This window comes from Malania oleifera, chromosome 13 (assembly GCF_029873635.1).
Source record: "Malania oleifera isolate guangnan ecotype guangnan chromosome 13, ASM2987363v1, whole genome shotgun sequence".
Classification (NCBI taxonomy): domain Eukaryota; kingdom Viridiplantae; phylum Streptophyta; class Magnoliopsida; order Santalales; family Ximeniaceae; genus Malania; species Malania oleifera.
The window spans coordinates 78,836,436-78,854,992 of record NC_080429.1 but is presented as its reverse complement, the minus strand read 5'-3'; the positions used below and the strand labels follow the sequence as shown (position 1 = coordinate 78,854,992).

Genomic DNA, 18,557 nt, shown 5'->3' with positions numbered 1-18,557 from the left:
TGTAATCTTTAGATACTTTGAGGTGACATGAAGCTTGCAGATGGGTGAGTTGGGATACAGAGTTATGGCAGGGGTTTGGCTTGAGATTTACCCAAAGTTCGGGTGACTTGAGCTTTGCCTATTTTGGGTAATGTCCATTAGGATGAGCTTGGTGTATTCTTTGGCTGTAGGTTTTGTTGTGGGCCTGGCTTGGCTAGCTTTGTTTCAGCTGAACCAATGCCCACTTTGAAGTCATGTGTACTCTGAGCTTGTAATTCTATATACAATATCAAATAATTATCAAAATCCTCCATCCAAATTTAGTGTCGTTATCATTAAACTCCTCTGAGATATTCAAATAATCCTGACTTTTTTAAGACTAAGTCCTGCCAAGGCACTTGGCTGGAAATGGGGTTGTCTTCCTTGCTTTTCATTCTATTTTACATTCTCTTTGAAGGATTTGCAAAGGAATTAATTGAAGGGTTGTCTGTACGTATTTTTCCCCCTTTTGAAGGTGTTCTTGTTCTCCTCGTTTGTACTCTATTTTACCTTCTTAATAATTCTTCTATTTCAAAAAAAAAAAAAAAATATTGGCTTCCTGTGCTAAGTTGTTGACGTTCAAATACATTGTCTTGTTGCCCTGTGGACTTCATTTTCAACTAAAATATTTAACAGAAATTGTGATAGGTTGGTTTGGACTTTAAAATTAAAAAGAAAATAGTAATTGGCTTCTTCACCATTCAGCAAATTTTGGGGGCTGGTACATAGTTTAAGAAAGGACAACAAACATATGGAAGATTGGGTATGCAATAAGAGTTGGGAAGTTTGGTAAGGCATCTCATGCTTTGCTATCAGCAAATGGTATTAATAAGTTGAATTTATGTAAAATGTCTCTGAGAAATAATGCAATGCTGGTGACTTACTGTGAATAAATGTTCTTTTCTTGATATTATCTTTTTATATTAAATTTTGTATTAAAAAACTTTTTAAAATGTCTCTAGAATGAATCTCCCGGTGACAGTTCAATAGATCAAGATGCCTTTTGTGACCCAGAGCTGGATGCGCAATTGGATTCCTTGAGGGACAAGCTTTCCATGGTAACATAAACAAACTCTGCCAATTCTTTTCTTTTTAGCTGTTTGTTTTTTTTATTTTTTTATTTCCACATTAATTTCCCTCCAAATGGAAATTTTCTACTCAGGTTGGAAAGGAATCTGCAGAGCTCGACTGTGAACTTCAAGCATTAGAAAAACAATCTATTATAAGCAATCACTGTGATGCCTCCATCAATGAGGAATTACAGTTGTATGAACAAAACCCCTCTCATGAGATGTTACAAGGTAAATAAAATATAGAGATTTTCTTTTTGGTATTTTAAATGCACTTGGGCAAGTGCTTTAGCTAATGTTGGTTTGAAATATTTAAGGAACAAGCCCTCTACTTCAGGAAATGATTAAATTAAAGGTCATAGGATTTAGTTTTTTTGGTGTCTGTTTGTTCCAATTTCCAATGTATTTTCTCCTTTCATCATCCCCCTCTCTGTGCACTGGGGGGCAGTGAAATTATTTATAAACTCGCTATGTTTTGATAGCTTTTGTTGTTCCTATCCCTATGTTTAAGCATATGATGTAATGTGTTTACTATTGAAATCTATTGATATGTGGAAGAGTTTCCAGATATGTAATTCTATTTTCTAATCTATTTATGCCCTTGCATACTCTCTATTATTCCTTTTTAATCCCTTGCTCAAATGGTTTCTTCCCATCTCTTTTTCTTTCTCAGACACCATTAGTACAAAAAGATTTGCCAATTCCAATTATCTCTTTGGAACGCGCAATGCATTTCTAAACTATAATAACTTAAGAGAGCATTTTGCTCATTGAAACAAGGCTTTGAAGTTTCCAAAGTTTTCCCTCATCCTGTTGTTTTAATTTGTTTTGGTTGGTTGATGGTTTGAAGTAGTTCATGCTTAAATTCAGATAAGGTGCAACTTGAATATGCGCGCGCGTGTATTCTAACAAAAAATCTAGAGAGTGTAAGCCAAAGTAAGCCTACTTTGGTGAGTCCTTGGTGTCATTCACTCATTCTGTACTTTCACTTGATCCTTTTTATCAAAAGCATTGACTTCAAGTCATTAAAAAAGATAAAATGATTGATGATGTTCAACTACAAGCAAGAGCTATTAATCATTGAAGCACATTGCTAAAAATAACAGGGCAACAATTTATTCATGATATATGTTAATTTTCTTAGAGAATAAAATTGGAAAAATTAAAAGATAGCTGCACATCTTTCATGATTATGGTTTTGTATTCCTTAATAATAGCTTGAGTGAAATTTGGGAAAAAAATAAAATTGGTATATATTTAATAATATTATGTTAAAAAGAGCTCATTGAGTTATCCATCCTTGTGTCAGACTTTTACTATTATTATCAATTACTTGACTCATGAAGTGGCAATGAGAATCAAAGAGCGACCAGCAATTTGATTCTTTTATTGAATGTATTGGGTTGTTCTTTTTTTTTTTGGGGGGGGGGGGATGACTGGGTTTTGGTTGCTTATTGGAAATTTTCTTGCGAGTCTTTTCCTATTGATTGGATTTTCTAGTGCTCTTCTTTTTATCTTGCATTCTTTTATTTGGGAAACTAAAGATTCCCTCTAAAAATACAGGCTTTCACTTGTGTTAAGTGTGTTTAGTAAATTAGAAAACCTAATCAGTGATAAGTTTTCTTCACTCTATTTATAAACCATTCATATGCCATATACATCACAATGACCACCATACCCTTCATAGCTCACGCTCACAAACCTACCATAAAAATACTAATGCTCCTAGCTTGTTACAAATGGATTTAATCCGAGCACCCGCAAGGCTTTAATGAACAAATCAGAAAGTTGGTATTGGACTTCAAATGAGGGGTAGCAATGTGTTTTGTTCTCTCATGGAAGATTGGATTGAAGACAAGATGAATAATGGCTTGGTTATCACACATCAACTCCTTAGGCTGCAAATGCAGAAAACCAGTTCTTCCAACATGTTCTTCTGCAAGCTAGTTCACATGCAGCGTGGGTCATGGCCCTATATTCTGACACCACAATGACTCAAGCCACCACACTCTATTTCTTATTCTTTTGGCATATGATGCATATCATATCATGTTACCTCCAACAAAGACCTTGTTGTGTACCTTTTGTTAAAGGATGACCAACCCAATCAGCATTTGTATGCCTTTTTAGCCCAAGCAAGACTTCAATCCTTGTATGACCTCTCCCTAGTGAATTTCAAAGTATCACAAGAAATGAATAACATCCTAGTGACTTCTTCAGGGAGGATCAAGAAACTCAGTCATTACACTTGTTGCAAAAGACATATCTGGATGTGTAACAATGAGGTAGTTTAACTTCAAGATAAGTCCTTAGTATCATCTTGGATCAGCCAACAAATCACCCACATTCGGCAATGATTTGCTGTTAGGATCCACAGGTGTATAAACAGCTTTATATCCGACAATTCACTGTCATCTTAAAATATTTATGATGTACTTCATCTGACAGGATGATCTTTATTAGAGTTGTTTATTAGAGTTGTGGATACTTCTTTGTCCAAAAATTATTTCAATAGTCCAAATGTTTTAGTTTAACATTTTTTTGGGGTAGAAATTTCTTGAAACTTTGGATACCCTGATCATCATCACAAGAATCAATATGTCATCCACTTACACAACCAGAAAACCCTACCAATAGTAGTAGAGTGACATACCATACATCGCTGATGGTCAAACTCAAGCAGTATTGCATTTAACCTACCCAAGCATGCTTTGGGAGATTGCTGATTTGCTTCACGTCTAAATATTTTTGAGTTGACACACCAATGTTGACTTGCCTTGAGCAACAAAATTATTTATTTTTATTAACATTCAAAGAGATGCATTAATTAAAAATTTAATATGAAGTTATGAACACTATTTTGTTCAAAAAATATTTTGATAATATTAGCAATTTAATATTTCTTTTCTATTTTTTTTCAACTTCAGCCTTTAGGATATAGTTATACAATATAACTCATTAGTCTAAATTTATTAGATTTTTATTACCTTAACAAATAATATAACAGAACTGGTTTAAAATATTGTATTATTTGTATGTCTTATGTCTCTAATAGATTAATGGAGTGTATAATGTATTTTATTTTATTAATTAATCTATCACACATAATTAATGAAAAAGTGAAAAGAATATATAATTTTTCTCTCAATGGCAGTTTAAAACAAATGTAAAAGTTATTGCCTGTACTAAACAATGTTAGTAAGTTAAGCTAAATGATCCAAAATGCACTAAAACTCTTTTTAAGAAGGATTGAGAGCTTAAAACGTGCAAATAGATCAATATACATAACTATATATGCTTGAAAAAAAAAATCATGGTTGTTACAGCTGCTACTCTCACTTCCCACTATGCTTGTTACCTTTATGCTATGCTACCCACTACCGCTGTTTAAAACCACTGCTTTAAGACAAACCTGGGAATGGAAGTAACAAAACCAGGGTGACAAGAAATCATGAACAGACAATATTAGAGATAGGATGTTGGGAATATGTGTGTTTCATTTTTCAGAAAGCAATGGGAATGTCAATATCATGAGAAGCTAGATCGTTAGACCTTAGATGAGGAAAAGAAAGCTGTAGCATTAGGATCTAGAGCAAGCTTTCCTCCCTTGAGTCATTTTTGTGCGTAAACCTGCAAAATTAGGATGATCCAGATGACTAGAATGACTCAAGAGAGATGGGGACCAAGGAGGATGACTACGCAGAGATAATAGGCCTGATTTTGGAAGGCTAGGTAGAGGAAAGGACCCATCAAGGTCACCAGCACTCAATGAATCAGAATAATATGGTGTACATACAAAGAATGTAACATCACTAGAAACATCTAAGTGATGCAAAGCAGGACTATAACAACTATATCCCTTTTGAGTACAAAAGTAGCCTAGAAAAATAAATTTGATATCACAAGGAGCTGACTATCCACTCCCGGAGTTAACTGATGGACAAAGGTCACACACTCATATGGGGAGGTGGCAAGAACAATGGAGCATTTTTTAAGCAAATAGAGTAGGGTATTTTAACACCAAGGAGAATGATCTTCTGCCAATAATAGAGCCAATCAGTGAGCATGATATCACTCTAAAACACTTTGGGGACATTCATTTGATACGGTAGGTATTAGTCATTTTGTCTGTTTTTCCTCCCTGCAACTCCATTTTATTTTGGAATGACACAAGATGATTTTTGAATCATACTGATTTTAGCCTTCTAGGTAGTTAATTTGGTATAATACTTGTTAGCATAATCACTATGAAGTATCTGAATTGTAAATCCAAACAAAAATTTATTTCAGAACAGAAGGCACAGCCGCACAAACTCAGAATGATCTTCTATTAAGTAAAACCAAGTCATCCTTAAGTATTCATCAACAAATATCTTAACCTGATTTTGATGCAATGCAACTAGTACTCCAAACATCAAATAAACCAACATGAAAGGCTAACTGTCCTTTTATTAGCATGGGAAGCACATGGAACATGATGGCGCTTTCCTAATTAACAGGACTCACATGTAAAGAATATTAAAAAAGCTCAAAGTAGGAATGATGAGTCAAAGTAGTAAAGTCTACCAGCATCATGTCCTCGCCCAATCGTCTCTCTCTTCAAATCTTGAATAACGGCAGCAGAATGAGGAAAATATTATGGAACAATTCATTAGAAATATTTCTAATAGACATGAGATTAAAAAAAAGGTCTTAAGAATATGAGCAGTGAGAGAGATATAGAGGGGGTAGGATATATTATCCTTATTCCCTTAACTGTAGTAGTGGACCCATCAGCAAGGATAACATGAGGTAGATTTTTAGAATAGGAGTTGGTTATATCTTCATATGGTTAGTGGCGGCAAAATCAATGACTGAAGAACTAGTGAAGGATGTAGGATGACAAACGAGCTGCAGGATTACCTATCTGAGGAAGAGATGCAATGGGCAAAGAAGCTTGCGAGGACATCTGATGCTGCAAGATATTTAAACATTCTTCCTCTAAGACCAAATATGGTATACTGCTCTCCAATAGCTGAACTAGTAAATGAGGATCTAGGACCATATGAGTTCAAACTCGGTTTAAGACTTACTATAAACCAAAATCCAAAGAAGTATCAGATGCTCCCTCTGCTTTCGAATCTTGCAGACTTGCACAATTTTGAGTTCCTCAATGGATACATCTCATCTTTGCAATGTACTCTGGAACTTTTGTCTCCCTGTTGTAGCTAGAAGTACTCCAGGGACAGATTGCATGTTCCAGTTATGTTAGTGGAAGATAGGAGTTTGACATAATCCCAAAACTCCTTGCATACATCTAGAGATGCATACACATCCATGCAGTCATGGATTCAATTGGGTACCACTGAAAGGATACAATCAACACATCTTCCTGAGCCAATGCTTCTTTTCCTTTTGTCCTCATTATGTCCATATTGAAACAAGTGTTTGGACTTGCCTAAGCTTGTCAAATATATTTTGACAGCTTTAGACCACTACAGATAATTACTTGTATTTAATTTCTTGGTTGTCAACAACGAGGGAAACATACTTTTGGGTTTCATGCACTCCATCCCAACACACCCAACAATGAACAAAGTAAACAACTAGAATGAATTGTGAATACAACGACATAACTGCCACTGCCCTAATGAACTCAGTTACCACTGATGGACAACCTGCAATGTTATCAAACAATCATTAACAAAGTGCAGTGAGTGAACAGCTAAAAGGGTTGGATCTTTGAAGTAAAATCCATGACCCATTATCTGATATCATGGTTTGTGGAGGGATTCAAACCATGTGAATAAATCAGCTCAAAGCCAGTGCTTAATGAAGCCTCACGTGCCAGTCGTGGCTTCGGAACCGTCAGCCTTTGATTGGCACTTGAGGGCATGTGGGGGACTTTCTGGCTATGGGATTCTAGGATCTAGAGTTTGGAAGTGTTTGTGGGCAATTGTAGAGTTGGTTTTGCCAATCTCAAGGGTTTTTATGGTTCTGACCTTGCAGTGTCATGTAGATTTTTCTGCAACTGCTGTGTTTTACTGCTGAAGCTGTTCCAGGCCTCCAGTTGTGTGGACAAACCTCCTACGGTGGCTGACATGCACAGGGTTGTGAAATTTTAAGGGCTACTTTGGTCTTGGGACAATGCTCTGGTACCATGTTAAGAGTGTTTAGTTGGAAATCGAATCACAGATGACAGGTCTCTTCTCTCTCTGTGTATAATGTTGTGTACATCTCAATGACATCATATCAAGGGCCGGCTCTTCACAATATGGGGCCCTAGGCGAATGGTTTAATTAGGGGCCCTCAATATTTTATTTGATTTTTATTTTTATTTAAAATTAATTTTTCTAACTTTTTGAGATGCAAAATCACTAATAAAAGTTTTATATTCAAGATTTTCAAGTATTTCTTTTTCTATTGATAACATAGTCAATCCATTTAATCTTTCTTGTGACAGTTGACCGCAAATAATTTTTTTTTTTTGTTTAAGTTTTGAAAAACTTCTTTCTGCAGAAGTTACTGTCACAGGTATCGTTAATAAAATTCTATTAGCAATAAATGCATTTGGAAAATGCATGGGGAATAGGAGAGAATACAGAGGGCATGGGTTGGGTGCGTTGGGAATTAAATGTGAGAGAAATTTGTAAGCTGCCATGAGAATGTGAGGTTTTTGTAGAATGCTTTTTGAAAATTAAATAACTAAGAGATTTGGTGTCTTTTAAGATTTACAAAATATATTAAATAATCCAAACCTACTTAATATAAAATATATATAATTATGGGCCCCCCAAAATTTTGGGGCCCTAGGCAAGATATTCAATGGCCTATACCGTGAGCCAGCCCTGATCATATCGTTGCTAATGCGCGCTTACTAACAGATAGGAATAATACTAAATAACTGACACTACATAACTGCTAACCAGTTACAACTTTGATTCTCAATGGAATCAATACTAGCGATTTGTTTTAGAGTAAGCGAAATAGAGCACTCTCTTAATATCTACATGCTTTGTTATCAGAGCAGGATATTTTTTTTTCAAAAAAAATTGCATGTTTTTTCTTTTTTCCCATATGTTATTTGGAACATTTCGTTTGGTATTTTTTTGGTGCATTAGGTTTGACCACCTTCTGAAAGTATGCCACCTTTGCTTTAAGGTATTTGGGAGAAGGAACACTGGGAGAAAACTGTTTTGTGTGTATATGCATGCACATTAATTTTTATGAACTTAAAATCAAGTCATGCATGCATGTTTTAATGTTTTACAAATTTTTTGGGAACATTTGTGTGTACGCGTGCGCGTGTGTGTGTTTGCAGGCATGCACATATGTCTATGTATTAAGAGTTTGTTAAATGAGTTGTCTGTTTGACTTGTGCCATTAACTCCTGGGCCAGTGGCATAAATCTTATGCTGATTCTTGCACCTTTCCATTTGTTATACTGCTGTAAAGACGAGCTTTGGGTTAGTGACTGTGCACTACCTGCCATTATGCTGCTATGATCATTTTGTGTACTGCATTAATTTCCACATTCATGTACTTTCTGGTTTTCATTATTTTTGAGTCTTCAGTTGGTCATTTATTGTAGAGACAAATCTATAAATACATTGTTGTTTCTGATAGAGATGCTTGGACGTGCATCAGAGCTTCGTACAAAAATGGAGAAGCGGAAGACCAGAAAAGAGAAAGTGATTGAACAAATGAAACCAGCACAGATGTACAACCGAAACAATGATTTGCCTATGATAAATTATAATGAGGGTAACTAATACAGCAGCTTGATGTTTCTGTTGTGGCACTTCAAGTTGATTGAATTTCAGTGAGACTAATCCCTGTCTATGTTGTGATTATTTGATTTCTAGGACCATTCAAAGCAACGTTGGAAGATCTTCAAGAATTCATGGCTGATATAAATAAACTAGGAGAGTCATGATCTGTATGTATTGTTGTGTAATCTGTTTGGCACTTGGAAATATGTTATGTTTTCTGTAGCTAAGAAAATATTCTTCATGCTATCCAAGTGGATGATTTGAACTGTGATTGCCCATGGGCTGTGGAGTAAATTTTATGATTTGATTAATTTTTCTGATTGCCAGTGATGAGTTTTAAGGGAGAAAAGGCACATAAAAGCATCAAGGGCTAATTATGAATAAAATTCTGCAACACAGCGCTCTGTTTGTCCAAGGACGAGATTGTTATGAGCCTTTCTGAGCAATAACCAGAAAAAGAAAGGTTGGAATCACAAAAAAAAAAAAAATGCAGAGACAAATCGAATAATGAAAGAATTCAATGCACCAAATAAATAAATAAAATTATAAATGGATAGGTGAGTTCATCGATCAGTTTGATTTGTCCATCCCGGTTGTGCTCTTCACAGTATTAGCAGCCCCTTGTGCCGTGGCCTTAATAGCCTGGCCAGCCTACAGTTATGATAAACCGCATCATTAACATGATTCATGAGAAATAAGGTATTTGAATGGTCTGCTAGAAATGAAAGTAAAAATTCTAGAGCTGAAAGAGGACCTAAATTACACTACTAACATAATTTAAGATCTTCAGTTAATATCTTTTTTGGGTTCAGATCAATTCATATTTTAAACCTGTTGGCATGATTCTTTAGCAGCATTAGTAGCATCCCTTGCTCTGTCCTTCATCTGGTCCTTCCTGACCTGAAAGAGTGGCAAATCATCACCAATGTTAACTATTGTAATGCGAGTATCACCAAATCATCACCATGTTTAAGCTAATGCATACATTTTTGTCCTCTCTATTTATTGAAATCTTGTTTGTAACTTGAAAACTTCAGGAAAAGGAAAGAGACATGCGGAGAAACTTATTTTTCATGTTTAGTTATTTCAGAAAGAAATCCTTGTATTCTTAACAATATTTGATATGGAGAAGATGTAGCGAAATATAGTTCGGCTTTCTTATTTTTGGCTTATCATAAAAATTTAACGTCACTCGGACCAATAATCCTAGTAGGAATAGCCAAATGTTTATGTAAGTGTGTGTCTGTGTGGAAGGCACAAAGAAAGTTAAAGTAAAGCTTGATTAATGAATTCACCTGAGCTTGGCCCTTGGCCTCACCAGCTTTGAAGCTGAGGTCCTGAGATTGATCTGCCATTTTATTATTAATATTTTCTTGTGATTTGGGAAACACGAAATCAGTTTGAACTTCAGATTATGGAGGCCATCCTGTGTTGTTGCATTTTATTTATTTATTTATAGTTGAAGGCAGCAGGCCCCCATAACCCATGGGAAATGAGGTTGGTTATACGCTGCAGCAAGTGTCAGCATTCCCGCAGCTAAGGCCTATGACTGTTCCACAATTTTAGGGTTTACCAGCTCTGATTCAAATGCAGCACTGGTAGTTGAGACATTAAAATTGACATACTCAAACCCTAATATATGCCCAGCCAAAAAAATATTCTAATCACGCCACATCACTTGATCATCTGTCGAATCCCCTTCAAATTTTACCATGTAGATACATTTGAAATTGAAGGTCAAGATTGTATGAACTAGAAGTAACATTGATTTTACGATACAAAATTTCTCTTCTCTTACATTAAACATGGTAATGTCACGTTGATCATTTCTATAAATACAAAACTGCTCATGGTAAGGTCTTTATGCTTTGGATGGATACACTTTTTGTTGAAGATGCGTCTAGATGACATGTGAAAAAGGAAAAAAAGACATTATGAATATTTTATTTTGCTTTGGTAAAGGATGAGTCAGGAGTGAAATGAGAAAAAAAAATGGAGATGAAAACTGAATGCAAAAAAACCCTAATCAGACAAAAGAGCAACTAATAAGATAAGGAAAAAAGGATAAGAAAAAAAAGAATGATTTTTTTTTTCATATATATTTTTGACACTCAAACATTGAAATAGCCTATTTAAGTCAAAAATTGAAAATTATTCTTCAGCCAGAGGTTTTCATGTCAAAGAGGCCAAATTAACAAAGGCAAAGCAATCAAATTGGTTCATTTTTGGATTTTTTTTTTGGGTGAAAAAAATGGTCTAAGTAAAAAATAAAGGGAGTTTCGAAAATTCTTTTTCTAGTCTCCACCCCCCTGGTTCTGCTACACTCGATCTCTGTGATTCCCTGAAAAGATATGTTGTATACAGGGCGAGACGCCTTTCAGTAAGGAAGATTAAGTTAATGACAGTGTGTGGTGAACATGCGTTTCAGTGTACATGTAATCTTGCATCTCTCTCTTTTAACTGAAAATAGTATGTATATTCATTACTCATTTCTCATAGTATGAAATCAGTTCTGAAAACAATTACCACATTTTACGTAAATATACATATATGCGTAAAAAACTCTCCCTGGAATTAAACGCCATGTATAAACCCCCGTGGTTAGGGTTGTGCTGCCCGAAGGTTGGACAAAAACCTGGGGGATCAATCCAAGCCAAGTCACTCCTTGCTAACTACGTTTGTAGGCTTCCGCAAGCTCGCTTGCGGGTCCGATTGCCTTACCGCTCCTTGGTACTTACTTCCAGGGAAGGTAACACCTCTACCTGGGTCAATCGGCTATGACCACCCTACACCACTCTAGAGTCTAGTGTGGGCGCACACGATCAAATGGTGAACCTCTCTCTCTAGCAACGATATCGTGCACATAACAACTGGGTCCTTAGGGTTCCTAGAGCATATCATGCAATTTAAGTTGTATTTTAAAACTCATTTCACATAAAACATGTCATTTTATAAAACCCGGCCTCGCGCCATTTAATACAACCTCAGGCCTCGGCCCTCTGTTACAACTCGACTCTCAGCCTCTGATTAAAACTTTGTTATTTTATAAACCTCGGCCTCGCGCCATTTTATACAACCTCGGGCCTCAGCCCTCTCATAAAGTCCCTGCATTCCTCAAATAGTTCCAGTATGTTTCACAAAAGTTCAGTATTACTCAATCTCATTTCCAGTATTACCATAAATCTCAAAACAGTATTCACCTGCCACACAATTTTCCATAACAAAAACATAGCCCGTAGGCAACCATGAAAACATAATATTTATAGTTTAAAAATATAAAACCAGTCTTCTCACCGTTCATTTGTACTTCAATAGAATACCGTATATCCTAGGTTTGAAAAAGGTCTTTTGAACGGTTGGTTTTAGAAACCTCAACAGAAAACATAAATATACATACTCTATAAACATTTCCATTGATTCAAAATCATTAAAATGCTGCATTAACATAATCCCCTTACATGTTTTCGAAATAGAAACTGAAACGGACGAAGAACCGCAAACCCTAGCTTTTCGAATTGGTGAAACTACGAGATCCTATGCGTCAAAAGGTAAGAGAGTGATCCGGGAGCATTAGGGGGCCCGTAGGAGTCTTTTAATGAAGAAAACCCGAAACCATAGCAGAGCTCCAAAAGAGAGTTTTTGGAGTTTTCTTAAAAAAATGAGCTCACTTCTATTTATAGGTGGGCAGCCTAGGAGAAAACCGGTGCCGATTTTCCCTGTTCCCACAAAGTCGTCACCGGTTTTGTGGTTGACTGACCCAGTTGACTCAAAACTATGGCCGGTTTTCCTCCAGCTTGGAAAACCGTTGCCTGTTTTGGTCCCGACTTGCCCAATTCCTTCTTTTTTCTTTTATTTTTCCCTTTTATATTCATTTCCTTTTTTTTTTTTTTTTTTTTTCAGGTTGGGTTCCTACAATCTCCCCTCCTTATAAGAATTTTTTCCTTAAAATTTTCTAACTATTACTGAACATACTCTAAACTCACACTCAGTTCTGCAGAAGAGTTGGGAAAAAATAAATATCATGCTCTGATAACAAAGCATGTAGATATTAAGAGAGTGCTCTATTTCGCTTACTCTAAAACAAATCGCTAGTATTGATTCCATTGAGAATCAAAGTTGTAATTGGTTAGCAGTTATGTAGTGTCAGTTATTTAGTATTATTACTATCTGTTAGTAAGCGTGCATTAGCAACGATATGATTAGGGCCGACTCACGGTATTGGCCATTGGATATCTTGCCTAGGGCCCCAAAATTTTGGGGGCCCCATAATTATATATATTTTATATTAAGTAGGTTTGGATTATTTAATATATTTTGTAAATCTTAAAAGATACCAAATCTCTTAGTTATTTAATTTTCAAAAAGCATTCCGCGAAAACCTCACATTCTCATGGCAACTTACAAATTTCTCTCTCACATTTAATTCCCAACGCACTCAACCCATGCCCTCTTTATTCTCTCCTATTCCCCATGCATTTTCCAAATGCATTTATTGCTTATAGAATTTTATTAACGATACCTGTGACAGTAGTTTCTGCAAAAAGAAGTTTTTCAAAACTTAAAACATATAAAAAATTATTTGCAATCAACTGTCACAAGAAAGATTAAATGCACAATTGACATATATTTCATCTTGATGTCAACAATGCATTTCTGTATGGAGACTTAGATGAGGAAGTTTTTATGAAGCCTCCTCCAGGTTTTCTTAGCAAATGGGACAAAAGAGTGTATAAGTTGCAAAAATCTTTATATGGCTCGAAGCAAGCCTCAAGGCAGTGGAATTCTAAGTTTACTTATGTGTTGTTCACATTGGGTTTCTCACAATCTAAGGCTAATTATTCTTTGTTCACTAAGAAAGCTAGAAATTCCTTCATTGCCTTGTTGTTGTATGTTGATGATATACTTCTAGCTAGCAGTGATCTAACTCTTCTTCAATAGGTTAAAAATTCACTAAGTGCTGAGTTTAAGTTGAAGGATTTGGGGCCTACAAAGTTCTTTCTTGGAATGGAGATAGCCCAATCGAACAAAGGCATATCTTTATCACAAAGAAAATATGGTTTAGAATTAATTTAAGACTCTGGATTGCTAGCTGCAAAATCTATTTCATTTCCTATGGATCCTCATACCAAATTATCTAAATATATTGGTGACTTGGTAGATGATATTTCAGCTTATCGTAGACTTATTGGAAGATTGTTGTATCTGACTCACACTAGACCAGATATTACATTTGTTGTGCATCATCTTAATCAATTTTTGGATAACCCTCGCATTCCTCATTTACAAGTTGCTATGCGAATCTTGCGATATCTCAAATCTGCTCCTGGCCAAGGATTATTTTTTCCATCATCATCAAAGGTTCATATAAAAGCTTTTTCAGACTCAGATTGGACTAGCTGTTTGGATACTCACAGATCCATCAGTGGATATTGTGTTTTCATTGGGGATTCTCTTGTCTCATGGAAATCTAAAAAGCAACAAACAATCTCACGTTCTTCAGCTGAAGCTGAATATAGATCAATGACATTCATAGTTTGCGAAATTATTTGGATAAAAAATTTACTTGCCGACTTATTTCATTCTCATCATCAACCGATTCTCTTGTTTTGTGATAATCAAGCAGCCCTTCACATAGCAAGTAATCCAGTATTTCATGAGAGAACTGAACATATTGAAATCGATTGCCATTTGGTTTGTGAGAAATTGCAAAAGGGTCTTATTACTACTTTGCATGTTTCTTCCACTCATCAAATTGCAGATTTAATGACTAAACCTTTAGGTTATCAAGCTTTTGCATTACTTTTATCCAAGATGAATGTGCACAATATTTACACATCATCTTGAGCGGGACTATTATAGCACAACAATTATGTTAGTTTTATGAGTTAGTTTTTTTCATTCTGTTTTTCTATTTCTTTTGTTTTCTTTCTTTTCTATCTTCTTCTTCTAGTTATATATACAGAGATTGTTTTCAGTCTGTAATACGATCAGAGAGAAATAATAGAAAGTTAATTTTCTCCATTGTTTTGTATTCAATCTGCTACACACTCTGTTTCACAACGGATACCAATTAGATAAAATATTAAATTTGCCAAACGACTTAATTAGAGGCAGATAAAAAAGGTTTAAACCCTATTTGCCTCAATTAATGTGCGGATCGCTTATAAGTTGGTTTAGGCGGGTTGGATTCGGTTCGGATTAATGACTTTTTATTCATTTTGATAGGTGTAGTTGTAAATATTTTAACAAAGAATATTATCATTAAGAGTATTTTTATCTATAAAATAATACTTATATAAAAAACTAATGACATTATAATTTATTATAATTTTTCATAGTGTTAAATTTTTTTTTAAAAATTGATAATTATAATATAATTATAAGATAATTTTAAAATTTTTAATTAAATCATAGGAAGGATTTTAAGAAAAATTTCCAATTATGAACTTGTGACAAGTATATTTTTCGTTTTATTTTTCTATATTTTATTTCAAGAATAAAATATTCCGTGAGTATATCAGACAGCATGTTAATTAATATTCCAAGGCGAATGATGTATATCTGTGTCTCAAGTATGTTAATAATATTCTGTTGAGTTAAAATAAATAAGTCCTTCCACATGGCAAGAATTGATTGGTACAGTGTATCCAGTTGTGCGGTAACGGGCTGACTAATATTTCCTCAGCCGGTGGACAATTGCCAGTCGTCAGTCGCCAGTGCCAATCGCAGGTTGGCAGTTGGCAGTTGGCAGTTGCCAATCGCCACGGAAGAGAGTATCTAGAACCCGTCAGGAAGGGCCAACCTTCTCTTACCACGAAGGAGAGCCATGTTTAAATAAATAGACATTGAACATTCTCACTATTCGACAAAACATTAAACAATCTTGCCAATTCTAACACAATTAATGCTTTCCAACTTACTAGATAAACACTCATGCTTAAACTATTACAATTCAACTTGGAGACCAAACATGTGCCAAAAAGGAAGGCCAAAACCATGTGACCTATAAAGCATAAAATCGTGCGGGGTCACATGAGTTTTGAGCTTGATCTTACTTTAACATCTTCACTTGTGTCTTTATACACTTAATAGATTTCAAGATTAATTATTTAAGTCTTCAAATCTTTAATCCATGAGAAAATATTAGTGACATTTTTAAAAATTTTGAGAAAATATTTGTAATTAAAGGTATAATTTAGAGAGCGCAAATGTGTTTTTTCCTAATTTATCTTTATTTATGAATATTAGCATACCCATTGTGCTCAATATTGTAATAATTTATGACACTAGAATTATGGTGTGTGAACAATTCGACTTTACACAAATATATGTGACACGATTTTAGTAAGGGCCGGGGGCAACTTGTGGCACCTAATTAGACTTTTCTTTTTCTTAAAACTCCGATTTTGGTTTTAAAATTCCCATAAAATACAATAAGCAATTTATGAATGTTGATTTTTGATCGAAAAGCTATATATATATATATATATATATATATATTCAAATATTTGGCGTGACAAATCACACTATACTAAAAAAAATTAAAATCTACTCTCGGTAGATCATAGCAACAATATTAATCAAATGATTAGTTGCTATTATAACAATTTCTTCCACAAAGACCATTCTCTAATTAAACTAGTGTGTCCGGGAAAGACTACCCTCACAATCATGCAGCTTGCCAAACAAGATACAATTCATCAATTCCAAACTCACAAATGAGTAACATTGCATTATTCTAAATTAAAGTACCCAATAATTAACTACTAAAATTGAGGTACGTACGCAGAACAACTTAATTCAAGGGGAATCACAACTTGGAGCAGTCGGTGGGCTTGAACGACACCGTCCTGGCATCCAAATCAAACCCCACCAGCAAATTCACCTGCGCCAAGTTCCCGAATATCGCCGGCGACGAACTCGAAACAAAACTCAAGCACACCGTGTCCTCCGCCGTCCTCACAAACGTGTTCACGCTATTCAACTCCACGTCAGCGCCGGCGAAGTGCGCCGTTATCACCGGCACATCAATGTGCTTCTCGCTCTTGTAGCACAGCAGCCCTTCCGTACCCTCCAGCGGATCCAAATCAATCGACGCCTTCACCGCCTTCTCAAAATTGTCGTACATCTCCTCCGGCAAAAACGTCAAAGTCGTACCGGAGTCTATGATTATGTTCCCCTCCTCCTCCGCCGCCACCGCCGCCGCATTCGAAACGAAGTCTACCTTTTCGCTTCCCACGCTGATGGATTCCAAAGTCACGTAGTAGTGAGTGTCCGGCGCTTTCGAAACAATGGCGGTGGAAATCGGTCCGCTGCCGGAGACCGCCCCGTCGTCGCCGAAGTTCATTTTGCTGAACCCTCCGGAGCCGATGGGCAGGAGGCAGTACGAGAACTTGCCGCCGATAATGGAGTTCATCTGGGCGATGGCAGAGTAAGAGCCGCCGCCGAGGCCGACGATGCCCGACTCGTTCTCGTCGAAAGTACCGTTGTTGTTGTACCCGCACCCGAATATGGTATTGGGCAGCGAAACCGGTTTCCCGCCGGCGGTGTCCACGTTGACGGTGTCGGTGGAGAGGACGGCGATGGTGTAGGACTGGTCGCCGTACTGGGCGGAGTACTCGCAGCCGTTGTTGGTGCCGCACTGGTGGGAGTCGTAGTTCGTGCAGGCGGTGGCGGTGCATGAGATGGTTTTGTACGTGGAGGATTTTTTGGGGGAGAAGAGCGGCGCGTTTTGCTTGTAGCAGTTTGTGCAAGGGGCGCACTGCGTCCAGATGAGGTCGCTACCGGTGTCGGCAATTGCGAGGATTTGGGTCGGCGGCGTGCCGATGGATATGTTGAGGAGGTACTCACCGTTGTTGGGGGTGACCTGGGAGAGTCTGCCGCCGTCGGAGGTGGCCAGCGGCTTCGAGACCGCTGCGGCGAAGCGGTTGGCGCGGTTGATGGAGCGGCGCAGGGCAGCGCGGACGCGGGCATAGGGAGTTTCGGAGGGTTTGTAGAAGGGAGATTGCGGAGAGTCACGGCGGATGAGGTCGACGGCGAAACCACCAGTGGCCGTGGCGGGTTCCGTGAGAGAGGCGGCGAAGATCATTAGGATGAAGAGAGGTGCTATGATTGCCTTGGACTCCATGCTGGGTAGCTATAGAAACGAGGGTTGAAGAAGAAGATGATGATGATATATATATATATATAGATGGAGTAGGCTCTAATTTCTATCCAGGGCCTCGACCTTGAGGCGGTTTGAGAATGGAATATCCCAACTTGCATATTCAAATTGTTAAGCCGGATATACATTGTTGGCAATGGCATCCATCCCCATTCATCGACTCTGACCTTGAGTGTTGATTTTCATGTATGGACGGCCGCGTTTTGTCGTTTAGTAATATTTTGTAGACAAAATATTAATTTTTAGGATAAAAGGGATGGCGCGTGGGGGAAAAAAGGTGGTGGGAAAGGACGCGCGCCCGGGGGGGGGGGGGGGGCGTGGGGAATTTATTATTATATGTTCAAATATTATAATAAAAAATTATAAATTTATAAAATAATATTTTTATCCTATAATTAAATTCAATAATAATAAAAAAATGAGAAAAATTATTTAAAAAAATAATTCTCCATCATTCACAATTTTTTGAAAAAATAAATTTATTTTTTACTATTTTTTATATCAAATATTATTTAAAATAAAAAATTATTTTAATATGATTAAAAAATAAAAAAA

General features: G+C 36.5%; 2 protein-coding genes across 6 annotated transcripts in view; one reads left to right on the top strand and one right to left on the bottom strand.

The window, feature by feature from the left end:
* Positions 1-9,150, top strand: part of LOC131146110 (protein MIS12 homolog) — a 38,098-nt gene extending 28,948 nt beyond the window's left edge. For 3 of the 5 annotated variants that reach the window (XM_058095457.1, XM_058095459.1, XM_058095456.1), the window contains 4 exons: positions 981-1,076; positions 1,181-1,319; positions 8,694-8,831; positions 8,933-9,150. In XM_058095457.1, the coding sequence (XP_057951440.1) occupies positions 981-1,076; positions 1,181-1,319; positions 8,694-8,831; positions 8,933-9,003 (444 nt within the window). In that variant the 3' untranslated portion in view covers positions 9,004-9,150. The remainder of the gene's footprint in view (positions 1-980; positions 1,077-1,180; positions 1,320-8,693; positions 8,832-8,932) is intronic. The other 2 variants (XM_058095460.1, XM_058095458.1) reach the window with 1 other exon arrangement.
* Positions 9,151-16,649: 7,499 nt separating this feature from the next.
* Positions 16,650-17,966, bottom strand: LOC131145923 (aspartic proteinase CDR1-like). Its single transcript, XM_058095098.1, has one exon. The coding sequence runs from the start codon at positions 17,964-17,966 to the stop codon at positions 16,650-16,652; it is 1,317 nt and encodes a 438-aa protein (XP_057951081.1).
* Positions 17,967-18,557: the final 591 nt, after the last annotated feature.

Bases quoted from the DNA above. Each gene is read 5' to 3' on its own strand.
- LOC131145923 (XM_058095098.1), bottom strand. From the start codon at position 17,966: ATGGAGTCCAAGGCAATCATAGCACCTCTCTTCATCCTAATGATCTTC.